The sequence below is a fragment of the Littorina saxatilis genome, linkage group LG3 (genome assembly GCF_037325665.1).
Source record: "Littorina saxatilis isolate snail1 linkage group LG3, US_GU_Lsax_2.0, whole genome shotgun sequence".
NCBI classification, from domain to species: Eukaryota; Metazoa; Mollusca; class Gastropoda; order Littorinimorpha; family Littorinidae; genus Littorina; species Littorina saxatilis.
The window spans coordinates 28,211,094-28,234,151 of record NC_090247.1 but is presented as its reverse complement, the minus strand read 5'-3'; the positions used below and the strand labels follow the sequence as shown (position 1 = coordinate 28,234,151).

At 42.6% G+C, this 23,058-nt stretch overlaps 1 protein-coding gene across 1 annotated transcript; it reads left to right on the top strand.

The window, feature by feature from the left end:
* Positions 1-11,007: 11,007 nt before the first annotated feature.
* On the top strand, positions 11,008-18,998 carry LOC138962058 (headcase protein homolog). Its single transcript, XM_070333764.1, has 2 exons — positions 11,008-12,645; positions 12,968-18,998. The coding sequence occupies exons 1-2, from the start codon at positions 11,152-11,154 to the stop codon at positions 13,328-13,330; spliced, it is 1,857 nt and encodes a 618-aa protein (XP_070189865.1). The 5' UTR covers positions 11,008-11,151; the 3' UTR covers positions 13,331-18,998.
* The last annotated feature ends 4,060 nt before the right edge of the window (positions 18,999-23,058 follow it).

The window sequence follows — 23,058 nt, the reverse complement described above, 5'->3', positions numbered from 1 at the left end:
AGACAGACACTGCTCAGACAGACAGACACACAGAGAGAGACAGAAACAGAGAGAGACAGAGGTGGGGGGGGATCGGAGGAGAGAGAGAGAGAGAGAGAGAGAAAGAGAGAGAGAGAGTGCCGGTAGAGAGACAGAGAGAGCACCATTAATAAATCTTGAATAAAAAAAATCATCATTATCGGATCAATTCTTTGGCTCACAAGATGACTTGTTTACAAGTCAGTGCCAAAGCTGAACTCTGTCAAAGTTGAAACGTAAAAACACGAAGCTGAGTCATAAGAGAGATAAGCGGTGGGGGGGGGGGGGGGGGAGAGAGAGAGAGAGAGAGAGAGAGAGAGAAGAAGAAGAAGAGAGCACATGCATTGAAGAGGAGAGACAGAGACAGAAACTGAGAGGGACAGATATTCAGACAGACAGAACGAACGAACGAACTTTATTTTACAAGGATAAAGGTTAAAGGCAAACAGGTTTAAGAAAGAGAGAGAGAGAGAGAGAGAAAGAGAGAGAGAGAGAGACAGAGAGAGAGAGAGAGAGAGAGAGAGAAAGAGAGAGAGAGAGAGAGAGCCTGAGAGACTTGAGTACGTACATGTCAGGGAGCAGTAAAATGAGTAAAAATACTTGGTGAGACAGAAACTGGAAGCCAGCGAGAGACAGAGACTCTGTACTCGGCACCGACTGCTATGCGGCAAACAAGATTCTTATATTGCTTGCAAAATAGGAAGGCCAAGGACACTGCGCGAGCAGCAGTTCTAAGTCGTAGACTTGTTTTTCGCAGTCGGTTGTAGGCCAAACTTGTTTATCAGAGTAGGTTGAGGGATGGAAGGGTGGTGCACTCGATTTTTACGTTTAGTCAAGTTTTGACTAAATGTTTTATTACATTTAGTCAAGTTTTGACTAAATGTTTTAACATAGAGGGGGAATCGAGACGAGGGTCGTGGTGTGTGTGTGTGTGTGTGTGTAGAGCGATTCAGACCAAACTACTGGACCGATCTTTATGAAATTTGACATGAGAGTTCCTGGGAATGATATCCCCGGACGTTTTTTTTCGTTTTTTCGATAAATACTTTTGATGACGTCATATCCGGCTTTTTGTAAAAGTTGAGGCGGCACTGTCACACCCTCATTTTTCAATCAAATTGATTGAAATTTTTGTAAAGTAATCTTCGACGAAGGCCGGACTTCGGTATTGCATTTCAGTTTGGTGGCTAATAATAATTCATGTGCAAAATAGCTTTTACACTGACATACAAACGCGCGCCCGCACACCGCACACACCACACATACACACACACTGCCACACACACACACACACACTGCCACACACACACTGCCACACACACACACACGTCACAATCACACACACACACACACTGCCATACACACACACACACTGACACACACACACTCAGTGCCACACACACACACACACACACACGGCACACACACACAGCCGGACAAACACACACACACAGCCACACTCACACACACACACACACACTCACTCACTCACACACACACACACACACACACACACACACACACACACACACAGGGTAATTGCAGCACGTGTGCAACGAAACCCTGTTAGTTACCATGACCTGCAGGCCGGCTTGTTTGAACAAAGGTGAAGGCCGATCTCCTGAAAATATCAGCAAATTTGTTACAGTCCTTGCATGATGTGGAGAGGGAGGAGGACTCGATCTAGAGCACGCAATAATCAGCGTTGAGCAATTATAACTGGTGCGGGCGGGCAGATTAATTAATTACCTTGCCTGACTTGAAACATAATTATAGTTTGCAGGGCGGCATTGTCAATTTACAACTTTGTCAAGTTATGGGAAAATAGGTAAGTTTATCATGAGAGAGAGAGAGACAGAGAGAGAGAGAGAGAGAGAGAGAGAGAGAGGGAGAGACTGAGACTGAGAGAGAGAGACTAAGAGAGAGACAGACAGACAGACAGACAGACACTGCTCAGACAGACAGACACACAGAGAGAGACAGAAACAGAGAGAGACAGAGGTGGGGGGGGGGATCGGAGGAGAGAGAGAGAGAGAGAGAGAGAGAGAGAGAGAGAGAGAGAGAGAGAGAGAGAGAGTGCCGGTAGAGAGACAGAGAGAGCACCATTAATAAGTCTTGAATAAAAAAAATCATATCGGATCAATTCTTTGGCTCACAAGATGACTTGTTTACAAGTCAGTGCCAAAGCTGAACTCTGTCAAAGTTGAAACGTAAAAACACGAAGCTGAGTCATAAGAGAGAGAGAGAGATAGGCGGGGGGGGGGGGGGGGAGAGAGAGAGAGAGAGAGAGAAGAAGAAGCCGGAGAGCACATGCATTGAAGAGGAGAGACAGAGACAGAAACTGAGGGGGACAGATATTCAGACAGAGAGAGAGAACGAACGAACTTTATTTTACAAGGATAACGGTTTAAGGCATACAGGTTTAAGAGAGAGAGAGAGAGAGAGAGAGAGAGAGAGAGAGAGAGAGAGAGAGAGAGAGAGAGAGAGAGAGAGAGAGAGAGAGAGAGAGAGAGAGCCTGAGAGACTTGAGTACGTACATGTCAGGGAGCAGTACTGAAAATGAGTAAAATACTTGGAGAGACAGAAACTAGAAGCCAGCGAGAGACAGAGAAACTCTGTACTCGGCACCGACTGCTGTGCAGCAAACAAGATTCTTAGTATTGCTAGCAAATAATAATAATAATAATAATAATAATGGACATTTATTAATCGCCGTTTCTCACAAGAGCTCACGGCGATTTACATATTAATTTCTGCCGTGTGAGATGGAATTTTTTACACAATATATCACGCATTCACATCGGCCAGCAAACCTCAAGCCTATTAGGGCGAGCATTCACCTTTCACGGCCTTTATTCCAAGTCACACGGGTATTTGGTGGACATTTTTAGCTATGCCTTTTCAATTTTGCCAGGAAAGACCCTTTTGTCAATCGTGGGATCTTTAACGTGCACACCCCAATGTAGTGTACACGAAGGGACCTCGGTTTTTCGTCTCATCCGAAAGACTAGCACTTGAACCCACCACCTAGGTTAGGAAAGGGGGGAGAAAATTGCGGCCTGACCCAGGCCTGAACACGCAACCTCTCGATTCCGAGCGCAAGTGCGTTACCACTCGGCCACCCAGTCCACAAAATAGGAAGGCCAAGGACACTGCGCGAGCAGTTCTAAGTCGCAGTTGGTTGTAGGCCAAACTTGTTTATCAGAGTACGTTGAGGGATGGAAGGGTGGTGCACTCGATTTTTACATTTAGTCAAGTTTTGACTAAATGTTTTATTACATTTTGTCAAGTTTTGACTAAATGTTTTAACATAGAGGGGGAATCGAGACGAGGGTCGTGGTGTGTGTGTGTGTGTGTGAGTGTGTGTGTCTGTCTGTCTGTGCGTGTGTGTATGTAGAGCGATTCAGACCAAACTACTGGACCGATCTTTATGAAATTTGACATGAGAGTTCCTGGGAATGATATCCCCGGACTTTTTTTCTTTTTTTCGATAAATACTTTTGATGACGTCATATCCGGCTTTTTGTAAAAGTTGAGGCGGCACTGTCACACCCTCATTTTTCAATCAAATTGATTGAAATTTTTGTAAAGCAATCTTCGACGAAGGCCGGACTTCGGTATTGCATTTCAGCTTGGTGGCTTAAAAATAAAAATCTGAAAATTGTAATTAACTTTTTTTTTAATATAAAACGATCCAAATTTACGTTCATCTTATTGTACATCATTTCCTGATTCCAAAAACATATAAATATGTTATATTTGGATTAAAAACAAGCTCTGAAAATTAAAAATATAAAAATTATGATCAAAATTAAATTTCCGAAATCGATTTAAAAACAATTTCATCTTATTCCTTGTCGGTTCCTGATTCCAAAAACATATAGATATGATATGTTTGGATTAAAAACACGCTCAGAAAGTTCAAACGAAGAGAGGTACAGAAAAGCGTGCTATGCAGCACAGCGAAACCACTACCGCGCTGAACAGGCTCGTCAGTTTCACTCCGTTATGCACAAGCGGCGGACTACGGTCATTGTGAAAAAATGCAGTGCGTTCAGTTTCATTCTGTGAGTTCCACAGCTTGACTAAATGTAGTAATTTCGCCTTACGCGACTTGGTTTTTTCATGTGAATGGGATACTGGCAAAAAGGTTCTTGTTGTTTACTTACGAGTCCCAGCGAAGTTCATGATGTTTCTCATTACACGCATTTTGATGTATTACGGCCTTGAACTCAATTAACAGTAGCATGCATAGATTTTGAAAACTGATTTTTGTATTTTGTTACAAACCTTTATTTGGCAGGTCTACTGCAACTACAAAAATCAATTGTTAGATTATATCACTGATTACCTTGCAATGACCAACACACAGAGATACACTGATAAGTGATAGTATGACGGCTTACTAGTGCCAAAACCTGGGGTTACCCATTATCACGTGATAATTACTAATCAACGCTGTCAGTTACTGTTTTCACTCGTTAGTTACTCATTTTCACGGGATAATTAGTAATTTTCACGGGAAAATGACTAATTTTTAGTTTTGGCACTAGCAATCCGTCAGGAAGTGAGCCAAAACTAAATATTAGTAATTAACAGGTGAAAGTTAGTAATTTTCCCGGGAAAATTAGTAATTAACACTTGAAAATGGTAATTATCAAGGGAAAATTACTAATTTTCCGTTGATAATTACAATTATGAGGTTTTGGCACTAGTAAGCCGTCATATGATAGACACACAAAAAGACCCAGTGAAGCAGTGAGCGAGAGAGAGACAGACAGAGAGACTATGAGACAGACAGACACACAGAGAGACGGACGGATGGGCGGACGGACGGACAGACAGACAGATAGAAAGACAGACAGATGGACAGACAGCCGAGAGACAGACAGAGAGCTAGGGAGGAAAATAAGAGAAAGCGGGGAGAATTTGTTTTCAAAATGCAAAATAAAGATTCCTTTAAACTTCAAGCGCCTATTGCTGATTTTTTTTTTTTTTTTACCAGGGCGAATGTTTACGGAGAAATTCATTGAACATCATCGATCGGTTTACTGCGTCAGCTGTCCTCGTGAGACAACGCTAGAAATCCACAACGCACAGAACTCTGCTTTCTGTTTGCAGTTCTCCCTAGCAATGCAAAACGAAAACAAGACAAAACTTGCAAAACAAAAAATCCCACAGTGATTTTCCTTCTATTTTTCGCAGCACCACCAAGTAATACTATGTTTTCTGATACACAAATTGCACATGTTTTTTTTTCTTTTAATTGCAAGAAGAAAAAAACTAGTCTCAATTAAGCGCGTAACTCTGTACTTTGTTTTTAGGGCGAATGTTTTCTGTAAAATTAAATGAACTTCGTTGATCGGTTTACTGCGTCAGCTGTCCTCATGAGACAACGATCCCCAAAGCACAGTGTATGCCTTCGCTGATCCGTCAATACATAGCTTTTTTTTATTTTTATATCGCTGACTAATCGGGTATAGTTACGAAATATTTATTCGTGCCAATGATCTTGACATTTAAAGAAACCTGCATCAGACAAATATAGTGTGTTCTAGCCTGGGGCACAACATGCTTCTGTGAAGCCAAACAACATTTGAACCCTTTCCTTGACAACTTTCTTATCGAGACTGAGTATTTGATTTAGCTTACTCTGTTTACCCTAAATGGAAACTTCGAGACAAACGGAAGATGTGCAGTTGTTTCCTGAAATGGCATTAAGCAAATCATCATTATCAGTCTCTGAGTTTTGTTTTGTTTTGCTTTTCCCGTGTGTTATTATTTCTCAGTGTTTTTTGTATGTGCAGAGAAAACGAATGTTGCAGTGGCACAAAGATAACCTAACAATGGGTAGGCCTATACCAGTGCGCTCCTTCGCTTTTTGTCATCTGATTAATACACAGATATTTTATATATCTCTAAAAGTTCCGCCATCTTTCGTAAATGCATCAGTAAGATAAAGTTGAAAAAAACATTTACTGTAAATCTTCATTCAATGTTTTCTTATCGATATTGATTTCTGATTTGTCTAACTCTAATTTCCCTTGTTTAAACTTTGACACAGATGCAAGATTTGTAGTGTTGGAGGTCTTAAATGTCGTTTAGCCTACCATTTCAGTTCAAGTGACTTTGTTCTGTTCTGTTTTAATTTGTCCCATCTGCAGCTATCTCTCTGTGTTTTCGTATATGCATAGAGAATACACATACATTACTATGACATAGAGAAATGCAACAATTGCTTAGTGCACAGCTTCACCATTTGTTCAAAGCTGATCAATACACAAAGCTATGTTTATATCACTGACTAGTCGGGTGTAGTTAGGAAATCTATTTCTGCAAACGACCTTGACATTAAGAATATTAAGATCAGGTAAATAAAGGTGGTTTTTTTTCCATGAACGAATTTTGCATGTGCTTCTGTGAGAGAACGCCAAACAACATTCATTCCGTTTTACTTATTCACTGCTTTGGCCAAAACAAAAAAGTTGTATGTTTCTGGTCACCCGACCCTACCTAGTTTTTTCCCGCCGACCCTAGACTTTTATATTGCATTTGTAAAAGAACAGGGGGAAAAAAAGCGTCAAAACGAAAGTAACAGACGGCAGACGACACAAGGGGGATAACCCCGCATCCCTTTTGTCTCATTTGTTTTGTAATTCGTTGTCTTTCTCTTTGTATAGTAAGTCCAGTCTCTTTGCGTCACTGTATAGTTATTTTCTACCCTGACAAAAAACAAAAACAAAAAAACTAAAAAATCCCTACCTAGTACCTACCTACCCTATTTTTTGAAGCCATGTTACCAGAAACATAAAACTTTTTTTTTTTGCCTTACCGATGAAGACTGATTATTCTGGTGTATAATAATAATAATAATAATGAGAGCTTATATAGCGCGAACCACAGTGAACTGTGCTCTCCGCGCTTTACATATTAACTGTGAATAAAAACCATACTATTTAAACAACCCTGATTACCCTAATTTAAACTCGGACACGATTTGTAGCTTTTTTTTCTGAAGTTTATACATGTAACAATTATTGAGACAACCCAATCAGTGGCACCGTCGAACGCTGAAGAAGAAGAGTCAACCAAAGCATTTCAGCCATGCAGTTTTTGTGTGGGCTTTTTTTTCTTTTGTTTTGTTTTATTTTGTTCTGTTTTTGTTTGCGGTTTTTTTTTTTTTTTTTTTTTTTTTTTTTTTTTTTTTTTTTTTTTTGCTTTGCTTTTTCTGTTTGCTCTTATCTATTTGGGTTTTCATCTTTAGCTGCAAAAAAATGTAAAATTCACACTATAAAGAAAAATACGAATTGCATAGTGCGAACCTTTTTTTCTTTTTTAAACTAAACCTGGTCAATACAGAGATCTTTAAATAATTTATATCGCTGACTAGTCTGGTATATTCAGGACATATATTCCTGCAAACGACCTTGACATTAAGTACAGCAACAGATAAGCTCGATCAATAAAAACCCTGTTGATGCCCAGTCAGTCTGAATCGACCTGCTGGGTTTCGCGATAGCGCACTCGGTAAAGCTGTGTTTGGATTCTACCTTGTTTGGTGACCCACATTCTCAACCTCGTCTACGCCTCCGCGTTTTGAGCTGAGAAGCTTTTTTTGAAAACAGGTTTTTATAAAGATACTGACTCAGTGATGTCCTGCGCAAAGCCAAGATGCAACAATTTAGTCTTGTGTTTTAACATAATTATAAAGCAGCGTTGAAATGCAAAGCATGATTAAGTGTAAGAAAACCGGCCTCGTGAATGCACATGCTGCATCAAGTTGTTGCACTGATTTTAGCTTTGCAGACAACCTGAAGACAGAGCAGCTCACCTTACCCACAACATACTGGTCATAACAACGCAGTTTCATGTGTGTGTGCGTGTCACTGTGTGTGTGTGTCTGTGTGTGTCTGTGTGTGTGTCTGTGTGTGTGTCTGTGTGTGTGTGTGTGTGTGTGTGTGTGTGTGTGTGTGTGTGTGTACGCGCGCGGCATACGTGTGAGTGTGCGTGTTTATCTATCTGTTCGTCTGTCTGTCAGTGTATGTTGATCAAGCTGTTTGTCTGTGCATGACTTTGCCAACGCGGCTGGCGCTGTCAGTGATTGTTACATTTAGTCAAGTTTTGACTAAATGTTTTAACATAGAGGGGGAATCGAGACGAGGGTCGTGGTGTATGTGTGTCTGTGTGCGTGTAGAGCGATTCAGAGTAAACTACAGGACCGATCTTTATGAAATTTTACATGAGAGTTCCTGGGTATATATCCAGACGTTTTTTTTCGATAAATGTCTTTGATGACGTCATATCTGGCTTTTTGTAAAAGTTGAGGCGGCACTGTCACACCCTCATTTTTCAATCAAATTGATTGAAATTTTTGTAAAGCAATTTTCGACGAAGGCCGGACTTCGGTATTGCATTTCAGCTTGGTGGCTTGAAAATTAATTAATGACATTGGTCATTAAAAATCTGAAAATTGTAATAATTTGTTTTATATAAAACGATCCAAATTTACGTTCATCTTATTCTACATCATTTCCTGATTCCCAAAACATATAAATATGTTATATTTGGATTAAAAACAATCTCTGAAAATTAAAAATATAAAATTTATGATCAGAATTACATTTCCGAAATCGATTTAAAAACAATTTCATCTTATTCCTTGTCGGTTCCTGATTCCCAAAACATATGTTTGGATTAAAAACACGCTCAGAAAGTTAAAACGAAGAGAGGCACAGAAAAGCGTGCTATGCAGCACAGCGAAACCACTACCGCGCTAAACAGGCTCGTCAGTTTCACTCCGTTTTGCACAAGCGGCGGACTACGGTCATTACGGAGATTTAAGAAACGAAACGTTGGGACGTTTCGTTTTGAAGTTGTGGTAAACGTCATTATTTCGGGGGTCTCTCGCTGGAAAGGTGAAGGTCAACTGAAACGGAACGTGGAACGTCAAAACGCAGTCACGTTTTCCACCCCCAAAAAACGAACAATATTTCGTCAACTTTTGTGAGTATTTTTGCACACTAACAGTTTTATTTGTTGGCCATTTTATGCATTGCTGGATTCATCAACCCTTTCACAGTCTTTCAGCGCTGAGAATGTGTTCATTGGAGGTAGACAACTGTTGTGAACTGAAATATTTTGAAGGGTGCTGATCCTGGTACATTTATCCAACTTCATGGTGAGAAAGCAAATGGCGAAGCAGAAGTAGGTCATCGCATCGAATTTTTATTCTGGCTTCGTATGTGATCAGGTGCATGAATTGAAAAATGTGAAGCTCTCGTGCGTGCAATGCGAGTATGTCAATCCTTTATTGACTCGTGGAGTTGAAATTATGCCATGCCCAGTCAGCGGATCATATCCTGCCATGCCCGGCCTTTCATTCCGAAACGAAACGTGAATACATCTAAATCTTGTCTGCGGCCTATGCCGTCTCGTTACACGTTCCGTTTCGCGGGGTGACTCATTCACCAAACGAAACGAGCTGCAAAACGAAACGTGCTGTCTTTTAAATCTCCCTATTGTGAAAAAATGCAGTGCGTTCAGTTTCATTCTGTGAGTTCCACAGCTTGACTAAATGTAGTAATTTCGCCTTACGCGACTTGTTTTTGTGGCATGCCATGTGCCAGCGTGGCAGTGCAGCGAGTGCACACGGACATCACGTGCGGAGTGTGACTCAGTAGCGGAAACCAGACAGCAGCCGGCCGTAAATCAGTGACGCGAATCAGTCATGGTGAATGCCGTGTAGCACGTGCGCCTTTTCCACAAATGTATGCAATACCATAGACCTATATATATTACAGCACCGTTTTACTGCAGTATTCTTGATTTCAATTTTACTGCAGTAAAATGTTTTGCTGCAGAAAAAAACCGCTGCTTCGGCGAAAGATGACATTATGCAGAAATGCTGCAGAAAAGAACGGTTTTTCTCCAGCATTTGTCTTTTCTGCAGAATAACTGAATAAAGTCATAATCCGCTAAGGCCGGATACTATCATGCACGCGCACGTTCGACAGCCTGTGTCACGGCGTTTGCGGGGAGTCAGACATACGACTGATGCAACCATTGTCTCACTGACATGCAGTCTACTCATTCAGTCATTGCCGGTAGTGGGGTGATGAAACTGTGACCTTGTTTTGTCGGTCAGTCTATAAATAAGACCGACACAATCAGCACAACAGGTCTGGCAGACTGCCATTATTACTGGCTCTGCTTTTTGTGACGAAACTGCGACGATAATGTTAAAATTATAAACGCTACAAATAGTAAGCACAGCATGGGGTAGAGAATAAAGTTCCAATGGTACCTGACTCTGACCTCGATCTGCACAACTGGGAGCTGCTTGTTGCTGTTGATAAGACTTTTTCTGTGCAGATTTCATTTCTTTCTAAGCAAAATTTCAGTGACAGTGTGTCTGCCATTCAGGCTCGACTGATGTGTATTTAATGAACGTCCAAACTCCCACCAAGTTTTTAGATATCTCAGATCGGAGTAAACACAGCGAGCTTAGCAACTTCGCCTGGGAAAAACAAAACAAAAGTACAACGCTAGAAAACATTTTCAGTTGCAACGTATTTGTCGCACAAAGCAGATTACGTACAGCTCAAGACCTGATACTCCTCACGCACACTGCACTCCCTTCGACAAATTATTTGAGCAGCAAAAACACACACACAGTCACACACACACACACATTATCATACACCTCTTCCGCCGGCTGCTTTCACGCACACACGCACACACACACACATTCCGTTTCCAGCGCCGGTCGCTCAAACGTCCTTGACCCATGACTGGCGTGCGATGTAAACATCCACACAAGAGATCTGTGTGTAAACACTGCGTGCCTTCTCATTTGCATATCAGAATGGGGGTCTCAAGGTCGGTCACGCAGGCGTCCAATGAAATCAGTTTCTCTCGCCGGCTTCGCCGCAAGTCAACCAATCGTAGCCGGGCTTACAAAGTTTGCAACCTCTGATTGCAGAAGAAAGCCAGACACACCTCCCTCCACGATCACAACAAGCAGCCTGCTCAAACTGGTGACAGAAGGCGAAACTCTCGGATGGAATACGAAAGCTCCTGACCGCGACAGTAGCGCCTGTTGTTAGAACGACATATTACAAGTACTCGGCAACCATGCCCAACACTCGCCATCCACGCAACCATCGGCACAGAGAAGAAGATGCGCACAATAACAACCAGCAAGCACCGGCTGTAGTAGCCCCGCGTGAGGTCGCGGCGGCCGGCGGCGGGGGCCCAGTTATGGGACACCAAGCGAGGCAAAACGACAACGCCGGGGCGCGACTGCAGAAATGCTGTTCCCCCGGGTCATGCCGTTTTCCGGACGACACGATAGATCCCGAGGACCCGTACGGCGCTGTGAAGGTAGTGTGCAACAATGAGGCGTGCGATGAAGGCGTGTGGATGCACAAGGACTGCTTCGAGGACTTCCAGGACTCCGTTCTGTCCTACCTGCGGTCCTGTGGCCGTGCTCGCAGCTGGAGCGAGAAGCAGAGGCTGCAGAACCTGTGGACCAAGAAGGGGTACGACCTGGCCTTCAAGGCCTGTGACTGCAAGTGTGCCCGTGGTCATCTTCGCAAGGACCTGGACTACATCCCTCCCCCCGTCAACGACAACTCCAAGAAGCACAAGAAGCACAAAAAGAAGAACGACAAACCCATGCCGGTCGTCAGCACCACGCACAAGTCCAACAGCCACAGCCACCATGTGGGGCAAGTCAATGGGAACGGGAACCACACTACCCCCAATCCTTCACACCTGAACGGAAACGCTAACCCCAGCCATGCTACACATGTGAACGGCAACACCATCGCTGCTACAACTGCCCCCACACATGGCCAGCAAAACCCCAACAACAACCAGGGTGGACGGAGCACCAACAGCATCGCCCAGACCAACAAGAAGTCGACGAAGAAGACGGACCACCAGAAATCAGACGACAACAGCAACGTCCACCAGCAGCAGGATAATCTGGACAACCAAAGCAACACCACCACCTCCAACCCAACCGACACCTTCCAATTCCTGCCCAACAACAACTACTACTCAATGATGCAAGGTCATGGAAACTCGCAGCTACGCCTCCGTACCAACAGTGTCAGCAGCGTGGGCAGCGTAGGGAGCCATACCAGCAGCATCAGCAGCGTTCCCAGCTCCGCGGGCTCCATCTCCCCCATTTCCTCCTCCCCAATCAGCGGGGACATGTTCTTCAAGTCCAGAAAGTCCAGCGATGCGTCCTTGGACACCGGCCCAACGACTTCAGCTGGGTTTCGTCAACGCCTGGATCTGTCCGCGTTTGCTTCCCTCCCGCGCAACAGGCAGAACCCTTACCACATTCGCATGGAGGACAACAACACCCTGGCGCATGCCTTCTCTTTGTCATGCTCCGTTGCATCCCCCAAGGCGCATCCTCCCTGGGACATGACGGTGGAGGAAGGGGGGTGCGATGCAGAGACACGTAACTTTGTGCTGACCAACCTCCTCAACAAGCGGATGTGCAGTACACGCTGCGTTCTCTGCAAAACCCACCTGCCTGTCTTCGACCGCTTCCCGCTGGTCGATGGAACGTTCTTCTTGTCGCCGCAGCCTTATGATGAGGCAGCTATACAGGTAAGATGATCTCCATTTGTATTCTTTTGCAGCATTTTTTTTAAATTTTGCCACTGCAAGGATAATGTCAGAACAGACATACTCACATAGTCTCTCGGATACCCTGAAATACCGGCTTGAAGTTGAAGGCGATAATGTATCATTTTTATTTTTTAAGTGTGGGGTTACCATACAGTTGAAGTACAGGTTCGTGCAGTGTCCAGATTACATACAAAGTTTTGCAGCATATTTCCTTTAGCCCTTTAGCAGCCAAAAAAAAAAAGGGATCTTGAAGTTTGCAAACCAGTGTTTTTGACAAAAGTGCATTGTTGTTTGTTTGCAGGTGATTTGGGATGGGCGCCTACAGTTTCTGAATGCAGCCTGCCTGGGGTGTTTAGAGGGTCGCAACGACATCAAATGTGTGGCCTGCAAACAGCCGTGGGATGGTCGCTATCTCGTCATCGGGTCCATGTACACCTACGACATCTTTGCAGCGGCTCCTTGCTGTCAGAAACGTCTGACGTGCAAATGCTGTCGTCGTGCAGTGGTCGATATCACCCGAGGCCTCGACTTCTTCTCGCAGTATTCGCACATGATTATCTGCCCCTACTGCAAGGCCAACGACTACCATTTCATACGCAGTCTATCGGAGACCTTCCACGTGTCGGAGAGCGAGGCCACGCTCCAGGCCCCTATATGTCATTGACGACGTAGGACGAAAGTTGTAGCGCTAGTACCACCAACTACCATCACTGGAAATTCTCCTCCTGTGTAATTGTATTTTTTTAGTCATGACAGTAACTCATTCGTCGTCCTTGCGCCAGCATTCATCCTTCAGCGTTCATCGAGTGACTCTGTTCACCTTCAGCAGTGTGTGGTGATTCCAACAATCGCAGACTTTCCACTGATTTTTGTGAAAACTGAGAAGCTGTGGGATTTGTGTCTTTTTTGCCCTGATTGTGATTGTCACTGACAGGGTTTGGAAGTTTTGATACTCTATCCCTGCAGAAACCTACCAGTCGTCATTGTCCAGTCACCCGGTTTGAGTGCTTGCCTCTTCTTTTTCATTCCTTAGTGTGGTGGTTCTTGGGATTATGTAGATCTATGTGTACTACTACCAGCGGGTAAGTTGGCTGTGTACAACCAAATGTGGTGATGTATAATAGTTCAGACTAAAACTGCTGTGAGGGTGTTGTCAAAACCTTTTTTTAGAAGTTTGGGTAAGTTTTGCTTTGTTTTGAGCTCGGTTGAATTGGAGAACTGCAGATCTTTTCTTAAAAACTCCTTTGAAAGTGGACACAATAATGTAGAATTTGACAGAATAAAAGGTTAACTTGCACTTTTTCTGACAGCAGTCATAAAATTTATTGCAAACTCTTCATTAGTGCTTCGGATCTTTGGTGGCATTGTATGGCTGTGTTAGACCAACATAGTTATTCTTGGTAAGTTTCTGATCTGTATTTTTTTTCTTGATTTATGCAATTTTTCAATTTAGTTCAGTTTTCTGTGTGGAATTACGTGTACTGGTAGGAGTCGTAGACCACAGACCGCTACAGTAAAGAAGCTCAATCATGGTTTACATTAGGTTAAGATGTGAATTAGATCTACTGTCCGTGATAACATAGCTTTCAGGTAAAAGTGTATGAAGATCTGTGTCTAGATCCTAACTAAAGTAATTGTCATATATAATATATATTCAACCTAGAATAGTTTTAAATCATAGCACATGATTGTAAACAACCAACCATGAATTGCTGTTTCAGTATTGCTCATGTTTATAAGCTAAATATATATATATATATCTCATTTCCTGCACTTGTCCTTTTGCTTGAAATGTAACTGTTCAAGGAAGATCTAAACTGGAAAATTGATGTTTAATTCTGTAGTTTTCACTTTCATCATTGAATTCTGCTATTATCAGCATTGCAGATTGTTTGTAAATGCTTTAGAAGTGTATGCCTTTTCAGTAACAATAATTCCAAATAAGTAAATGTAGTAATCTTTTCCCTGATATTAATTGATATGATTTCTCATCTGCTTTTTGGTTGCTCTTGTCTTGCCCTCTGTCCTGTACATTTATTGACACATTTTGTTTTATGTACCTGCTTCTGTTTAGCAGCGTAACTAGAAAGCAATGAATTCTTATGTCAGAGGAGTTTGATTTCAAAGTTGGAGGTATGGCAAATGTTCCATGTAATTGAAGGTGACTGGACTTGATGGTGTGGTGAAAAGACAAGCGTAATTCAGCGCTGAAAGGTTTTATGTGACAGCGTTGCTTTAGGCGTTCACAGAATGAGGGTTACATCTGCAAAACATCTCATTCTTTTAAAGGCAGCTACAACTGAAAGAATGTTTCATGCTGAGGAGTGTGTGTGTATGTGTTTACAAATTTATAATGACATAGTTATTGGATTTGTCCGTTTCTATTTCACACTTTTTGGGGGTACTGATAAATTCTTTGGTCGCCCAGCTTTCTTGTTTTCTTTACTTTTGTGTTTGAAATCATATTTTCTTTCTCTTTACTTTGTGTGTGTGTGAGGACATTGAACATTAAAAGCAAGGAACACGCAATGTTCATCCCTTTTTTGGCACTCTGGAACATTCACCATTATTCTTTCCCTTATTTTTGTAAAAGTTTGCATCAAGTTTGTATTAATAAGTTTGTATTGAGTTTGAAGGAGTGTGGCATAAGATTTGATGGGATTGTGTGTGAGTCCTGATGGTGCAATGTGTTTGTTGGTTTCGAGGGTTGGCATTGGTGTACAGTACAAAGGTGGTTTTTTTTCATTAATGCTATTGGTGTATGCAGTAAAACACCTGTACTCCTTTCTTCTTCTTCTTCTGCGTTCGTGGGCTGAAACTCCCACGTACACTCGTGTTTTGTGCACGAGTGGAATTTTACGTGTATGACCGTTTTTTTACCCCGCCATAGGCAGCCATACGCCGTTTTCGGAGGAAGCATGCTGGGTATTTTCGTGTTTCTATAACCCACCGAACTCTGACATGGATTACAGGATCTTTTTCGTGCACACTTGGTCTTGTGCTTGCGTGTACACACGGGGGTGTTCGGACACCGAGGAGAGTCTGCACATAAAGTTGACTCTGAGAAATAAATCTCTCGCCGAACGTGGGGACGAACTTACGCTGACAGCGGCCAACTGGATACAAATCCAGCGCGCTACCGACTGGGCTACATCCCCGCCCCCTGTACTCCTTTGACTTTGGCTCTTTCCTATTATCATAAAACAATAGGTATTTGCACATTGATTTGTTCCTATTTTGCTAGAACTATGTAAACAAGGAACATCGGCATCGATCAAGATTTTGTTCTGTGGTTATTCCTTACGTCAGACTGTAACTACACCGTCTTGCTCCCTTTTTTTCTGTTTTATTTTTATGAGATTTAATGCAAGGACGTATATTTGAGCCATCAGATAAAAATGTGTATGGTTGCAGTTTCTTGGTACTTTTTTGTTCTTGTTGCACAAGACTGTATGGAGACACAAGACTGTATGGATAAATAGGCGTTTTTCCAGTGATGACAATAACTATAGTGTTTGTTAATTTCCTGGTTCTTTTCTCTCCTTTTCTTGTTAGTTTGTAATGGTGGGTAGGTAAGACCTATGTTTAATTTCCAATAATTTGTGGATCTGTCTTCTAATAGGGAAGTTTTGAAGCCAAGTGAAAAGAACTACTCGCTAGCGCTCGGTGTGCGCTTTCGGAAAAGTTTGCCAAGGACAGCATTTGCTCTAAATATAGAAAGTTGTTTGTGTGAACTTGCCTTTTGTTGCAAGTTGAATAGTGTGCAGAGTTGTCCAAAGAGCCTGAGGGTGCATTGTAAGCCAATGGGTTTTGTATCAGTGGTGTGTATTGGTGTGCTGGCAGCTATTCCAGGTTTGGCACTTTGGTGGAATCATGAGGCATTTGCGTGTACTGGTTCTTTTGAGAGTTTGTAAAGTTTGCGAGTTGTGTTGATTTGGAAACACTGTTTCAGTGTTTGACAAGATTTTTGAATGGGACTGTTTTGCATTTTCGAACGAACAATGTAAACAACCAAATATGAGGCAGACACAGTTGAGTTTTACAATGCTCTGCGTTGCAACGTTTTAATAATACTTTTTTACAACAATGCTTGATATATATGTATCATTTCTGCTTTTTTTTGTGTGTGGCTAAGCCTGTCTTAGATTGAAAGGAAAAACGTACTCAACAGTGGGAAGCACATCTGACATACATGTACACATGTATCGACACTATTGAACTTTCAGTTTCATTGTGGCACATTTTACATCCAATTCTCTTGTTTGTGCTTTATGCAATACATACATCTATGGGAGTAATTGTATGGTGTTGAATCTTCACACTGACAAAACAACCCAATAATCTTCTTCGAGTTTGAAGTTGAACATAAATGCTGCATGTATGCAACTGTCTTTTCTGTGAGGGTGTACATTCTTTTTTTTATAGAATTGTTTGTTTTGGGATAGTTTTCTATTTTTTTGATGAGCTAAAGCATCAGAGACTACACTGAAAGACAGTAAACTTTTTAAATAAATGACAAACAGGGGCAGCTGTTTTGCTAGATATTAACAGTAATAAGGACATCTTCGTTCAGACTGAGTTTTGTTACTTGTAATTTGTCGATCAGAACTCTTGTTGTGGTAGTTTCTGTTTTTAAGTCGTCCGAAATACATTAGTGGTTTGTTTGTTTGTTTGCTTAACGCCCAGCCGACCACGTATAACGTGCGCCACACACAAGACAGAAGTCGCAGCACAGGCTTCATGTCTCACCCAGTCACATTATTCTGACACCGGACCAACCAGTCCTAGCACTAACCCCATAATGCCAGACTCCAGGCGGAGCAGCCACTAGATTGCCAAATTTAAAGTCTTAGGTATGACCCGGCCGGGGTTCGAAACCACGACCTCCCGATCACGGGGCGGACGCCTTACCACTAGGCCAACCGTACATAAGCGGTCCCGGCATGCATGGGTCGGTGAAGGGAGGTTACAATCCAACAAGCAACCACATGCATTAGAAAGAGATTTCTGCAGCAGCATAAAGCCAGCATGGGCCATTCACAAACTAATAAACGTAAACAAACAAACAAAAAGATCTCATGAAAAATGGAGATTTGGTTTTCTTTTGATATAAGGGTCCGGCCTCACCAGAAAATGCAGGCTTATCAGTATTGATTATACAATAAAATATAAAGTCATTCAGCTATATATCTGGTTTTGGGTTGCATGGAGTTTTTGTCACGGGCGCAGTTGGTGCACTCGGCACTCATGTATTATCCGTTCTGTCAAACGCAGCGCCGCGGCGAATCGCTTTGCTTGACTTTTTCAACTCTTGCTGAAGCAAAACACGCACAAGTCATTGGCAGCCGTCCCATTTTTTTGGCAGCAGTCCAGAGTGTTCAAGGACGCAGGCTTTGCAAACTGTAAGCTGTGCGGCGTAAACAACTTTCACTTCTTTTCGCCGCCACAAGTGCTTGCGATTATGGCATTAGAAGTGACACTATTTCTCTCCCGCAACCGCCACTCCATTTTCTTTTCGATTTTCTCCCCTCTCTTACACCGCTATTATATTTCTGGAAAGTTCAATTCTCACCACTCATTTTAACATCAGTCTTCCCAAGCCATGTATTGTATTTTTTAATTGTTGTAGCAAAATCGCTACGGAAGTGTGACAACAAAGTTGGACTGTCTATTATGTTTTCTTCTTGGTGTATGTGTTGTTGAAAACACGTTTTTCTGTAGTGTTTTTGATATTGTAACGACGCCACAGCCAGTTTCTGTGAAAATGTGGCTGTCGTTGAAAATATATTTTGTTTTAAATAAGCCGAAGGAACTTAAACTCTGTGGTTTGGAACATATTTTGTGTAAACAAATGTTTGACCACATGTGTGCATAACGCAGTGACTAGTGCGAATACATGAGCATTTGCAAAGTATTTGTTTCCCTCTATGAGTAACCTTTATCAACCCAAGCAGCCCCAAAGTCCATGTTCCAAGAGTCAATTATTCTGTGTTGTTGGTTGGTTGTCTCTGGTCTAGACAGTAAGATCAGCGTTTGTTGTGACTGCGTGTATGTAGTGCATCTGACTAGTTCGTATGACCGAAGAAAAATATGGCTGATAAATGGCGTCATCCTTGATTTTGTCATTGATGGATCAACCTCACTTTCATAATTGGTGCTTTTTACCGGGATTTTTGTGTTTAATTGTTTCTTCCTTTTTTTTTAATAATTATCTCGTGTTCTGTCTCTGGATCAGGTGTCACAGTGAATGACGTCACTGAACAGCGGCATACAAGTACACTATCATGGACCACTTAGTTTTGAATTGATGTAAATAAAAGTTTTTGACTTGATCCAGTGTCGATCGTTATTTCGTTATTTTTGGTGTGTCAGTGTGTGTGTCACATTGTGTGTGTGACACACTGTGTCACATTGTGTGTGTGTGTGTGTGTGTGTGTGTGTGTGTGTGTTTGTTTAAAGGAAAAGTAAAACTAAATACTGACACGAAGGGCTGAAGAAGGGGGGGGGGGGGGTGGCAGCGGTAAACTGACGCCGGTGCACACGCACACATACACATACACACTGACACACACACGCGCGCGCGCACACACACACACACTGCATACACACACACACACACACTCTATTTCAGATTCAACCAATGCCAGACAGACAAACCGAATGTTCATGACGGAACTGACTAGACCACGTTGAAAGCGTATGTACAACAGAAAAATAACATCAAAGAATAGATAACATCACGCATACAAGTGTAATGGCAACAAGCCCAAAATGTCAGCATAACACAAGTGGAAAAATAATAAATCATTTACGCAGTAAGCCGCTTCCGTTTCGTGGAGTCCAGCACATAATAGTGTGTCACGATAATTTCGTGATATTTACGTAGAGGTTACATGCCGAGTCTCAGTGATTATTAAAAATAATGGTCGAAGTTAGCGGATCATGAAAAATGCGAGCTTCAGCGAGCTTTTTCATGACCGCGAACTGAGACCATTATTTTTAATAATCACTGAGACGAGGTGTGTAACCTCTTTATTCCCCCTTTCTTCAGTTATTCAAAGAAAACAGGAGTTTTTGTGCGAAAGTTTGATCGAATCCGAATCACTCAACCAGTCAACCTGCGCAGGCGATCGATTAATGCGCGGTTGTATAGTTCCGTGCAAATCATTCCATTCTGTTAACACTTCTTGTCAGTTTCCCTGTTTTAGACTAAAATGAAGTACACAGATATGCTGTTATTCTGCTGTGGCGGAAAAGGCAGATATTGTGTGTTCTGTTTATGTTTTAGTATCGTTTAGGATAGTGTTCTTTCGTCAAATGGGACTAGCAGACGAACTTTTGCACCCGTGTTCCAACGTTAATTACTGTATGAAGTTCAGTTTTCTGGGGAAAATAGTGTATGAAACCGCTTTATGTTGTTTAAATTGATGAGATGTGTGCATTTGGTTGCGTGTGAACTGTTTATAAAATGAAATATTGTTGAAAACTGACCGTCGGATTGCAGTCAGTGTTGTCGAAGAAACTGCGTTAAAAGAAGGGGAACTACTCTTGTCGGCAAGAGTATGAGTTACTTGCCTTGGGAATTTGCTTGTGATGAACGGTGTGTGCACGGCAGATCTAGATTCAGAAAACAACCTAACTCATGGATTTTATATGGAGATTCATGTGTTCAGGCCTGTAGTTGTTAATTTAAATGCGGTATGTTTGTATTGTTTGCTCCAGAGATGTATATTTCGTACGTATAGAGCGTTCGGAACTTTTCAGTCGCAAAAGTAGTACCAAAACAGAACAGCTTCTCAACCCATTGCACCCATTGCACTATCGAGGATTTAGGCTGTTGCTGGCTCGTTATTTGTTTGGTTGCTGGGTCATTATCGAAAAATAACTAGCTCTACAAGTTTACAGAGGTAAAGAAGCAGAGGGGGGAATAAGCAGATTTATTGGTGTGCAGCCAAGTGTGAACAGAGGAGCTGCATCATGGCCCTCGGTTTTAGGACTAAAGTGAAAGCTTTATAGACTGCAGTGTCTGATGTTTCTTGAGAGTGTTTTTGGTCTTGTTGTTTACGGTGGAGGGGGGGGGTGGGGGGGGGCGGTTTGACATTTCATGGTGAAGGGCTTGGTAGTAGTTGAAGTTCCGGGGACATACATATCATACAGACATACTGAACAGTGATTATAGTGACTGATCTATACTGACTCAGTGTTAGGAGGCACTAGGCAATGGTTGCTTATTGACGGATTTCAATGTTAATTTGTTGTTTGTCTAGAGGGGGGAGGGGGGGGGAGCAAGCATCGAACGTAACGATGTATGAGTAGAAGCCAGTTTCGGCTGGTTCCTGGGACAGCCGCCGGGAAGATGAACTTACACTGTGACAGTACTGCGGTGTGGTCAATCCGTCTGCAGTGTTGGGCGAGTCAAAATCCAGTTCGCACCAAATCAATCTCACCCGAACCACCACTCCCCCCCCCTAGTCCTTACGGCAGGGCAATAACCCCTTGAAAAATACCTCGGAAAATGTTTTAATGGTTTTGGGTAGTTTAACTCCTGAAGTTTACAAATCCGCAGGATGACATCTTTAAATCCTTGGGCAAATTGAGAAAAAATTAATTATAGGAAAATTAGCAAATGTTGATTTTTTTGTTTAGACACAAAAGGCATTCCATAGAAAGAAGGGCTAGAATGGCGTCATAACTTCATGACGTCGGGAAAACGTAATCAGTAATATGACGACACGTACAATATGGCCTGGAGTGTTGTCCGTGTCCGTACTTGAGCTCCTCTTCCAAGACAAAAAGCAAAGGCATTTGACGTGTTTCATTCTGCTGAATGGAAACAATTTGCACATGAGTGTGTATGGAATTACATCCAGGCTGAGAAGATGTGAAACCTGTGTTATTCGTGGACTTGCGATTAGTGCGTACGGTGTTCCAAAGCACAGGTTTCACTGTCGAAGATAAAACTTGTAAATTGATCTTACAAAATGGCGGGCGATGATCAAAGAACATCGTGATAGACTAGTTTTCTCCGATTTGATTGTTTACCAGACGATAGAGCTATTGTAGATGGAAGCGTATGCCATCTGGTGACAGCTGTTCATTAACGAGTGTGCTCGTAGGTGTGCTTGATTTCTCTGCAGAAGATCCATGCGTGAAAATCGGTGAAGTCTGTCAGCAAATGTCGCAGTTTGTAAGCGAGTGCTACAGGTGCAAAATATCAAACAACATATCACGTGAGAGATATGAAACCTGGCTAACTAGAACCTCCAAGCACCAGTCCACATAAATCAAAAACTACCGCCCACATCAGCCCATTGCTGAACGTCCATCTGAAAAGGGCTGTATTGCAATTCTACGGGGATCTTCCAAATCTTGATCCAGTTGACTCCGGGTGGTTGTAGGATGGGCAGAAAACCGCCTGGAGTAGAACCTACACCAACTGAAGTCATGCTAATTTTGAAGTGTGGCTGTGGAGAAATTTACCATGTGCAACAGCATGCTGTGGTTGCGCAGTCGGTCAATGTGCGTGTGCCATCTTATGTCGATGTCTACTCCTTGGAAATTGCACAAATCCGCACTGGTCATCCATCGTAGTCATCCGCACTGGGCATGTGCAACAGTCACCTTCACCGGTCACCCGCACCGGTCATCTGGATCGGTCATCCACACTGGTCATCCTTTGCGGTCATCCGCACTGGTCATCCTTTTGTGATCATCCGCATCGGTCATCCGCACTATTCATCCTTCATGATCATCTGCACTGGTCATCCGCACAGGTCATCCTTCATGATCATCTGCACTGGTCATCCGCACAGGTCATCCTTCATGATCATCTGCACTGGTCATCTGCACTAGTCATAGTTCATGATAATCTGCACTGGTCATCTGCACTAATCATTCGCACTCGTCATCCGCACTGGTAATTTTTCATGATAATCTGCACTGGACATCCGCACCGGTAATCCGCACTGGTCATCTGCACTGGTCATCCTTCATGGTCATCTGCACAGGTCATCCACACTGGTCATCCGCACCGGCAATTCTCACCGGTCACCCGTACTGGTAATCTACATGACATCCTGCGTAATCATCGGGCGTTGTCATTTATTGGTCATCAGGCATAGTCATCCGCTACCATTTCGGCAATTGAAACAAGTCGCGTAAGGCGAAAATACAATATTTAGTCAAGTAGCTGTCGAACTCACAGAATGAAACTGAACGCAATGCAACGCAGCAAGACCGTATACTCGTGGTCCACCGCTCACGGCATAGGCAGTGAAATTGACAAGAAGAGCGGGGTAGTGGTTACGCTATGCTGCATAGCACGCTTTTCTGTACCTCTCTTCGTTTTAACTTTCTGAGCGTGTTTTTAATCCAAACATATCATATCTATAT

Bases quoted from the DNA above. Each gene is read 5' to 3' on its own strand.
- LOC138962058 (XM_070333764.1), top strand. From the start codon at position 11,152: ATGCCCAACACTCGCCATCCACGCAACCATCGGCACAGAGAAGAAGAT. The intron at 12,646-12,967 runs GTAAGATGATCT...GTTTGTTTGCAG, and splicing joins ATGATGAGGCAGCTATACAG to GTGATTTGGGATGGGCGCCT.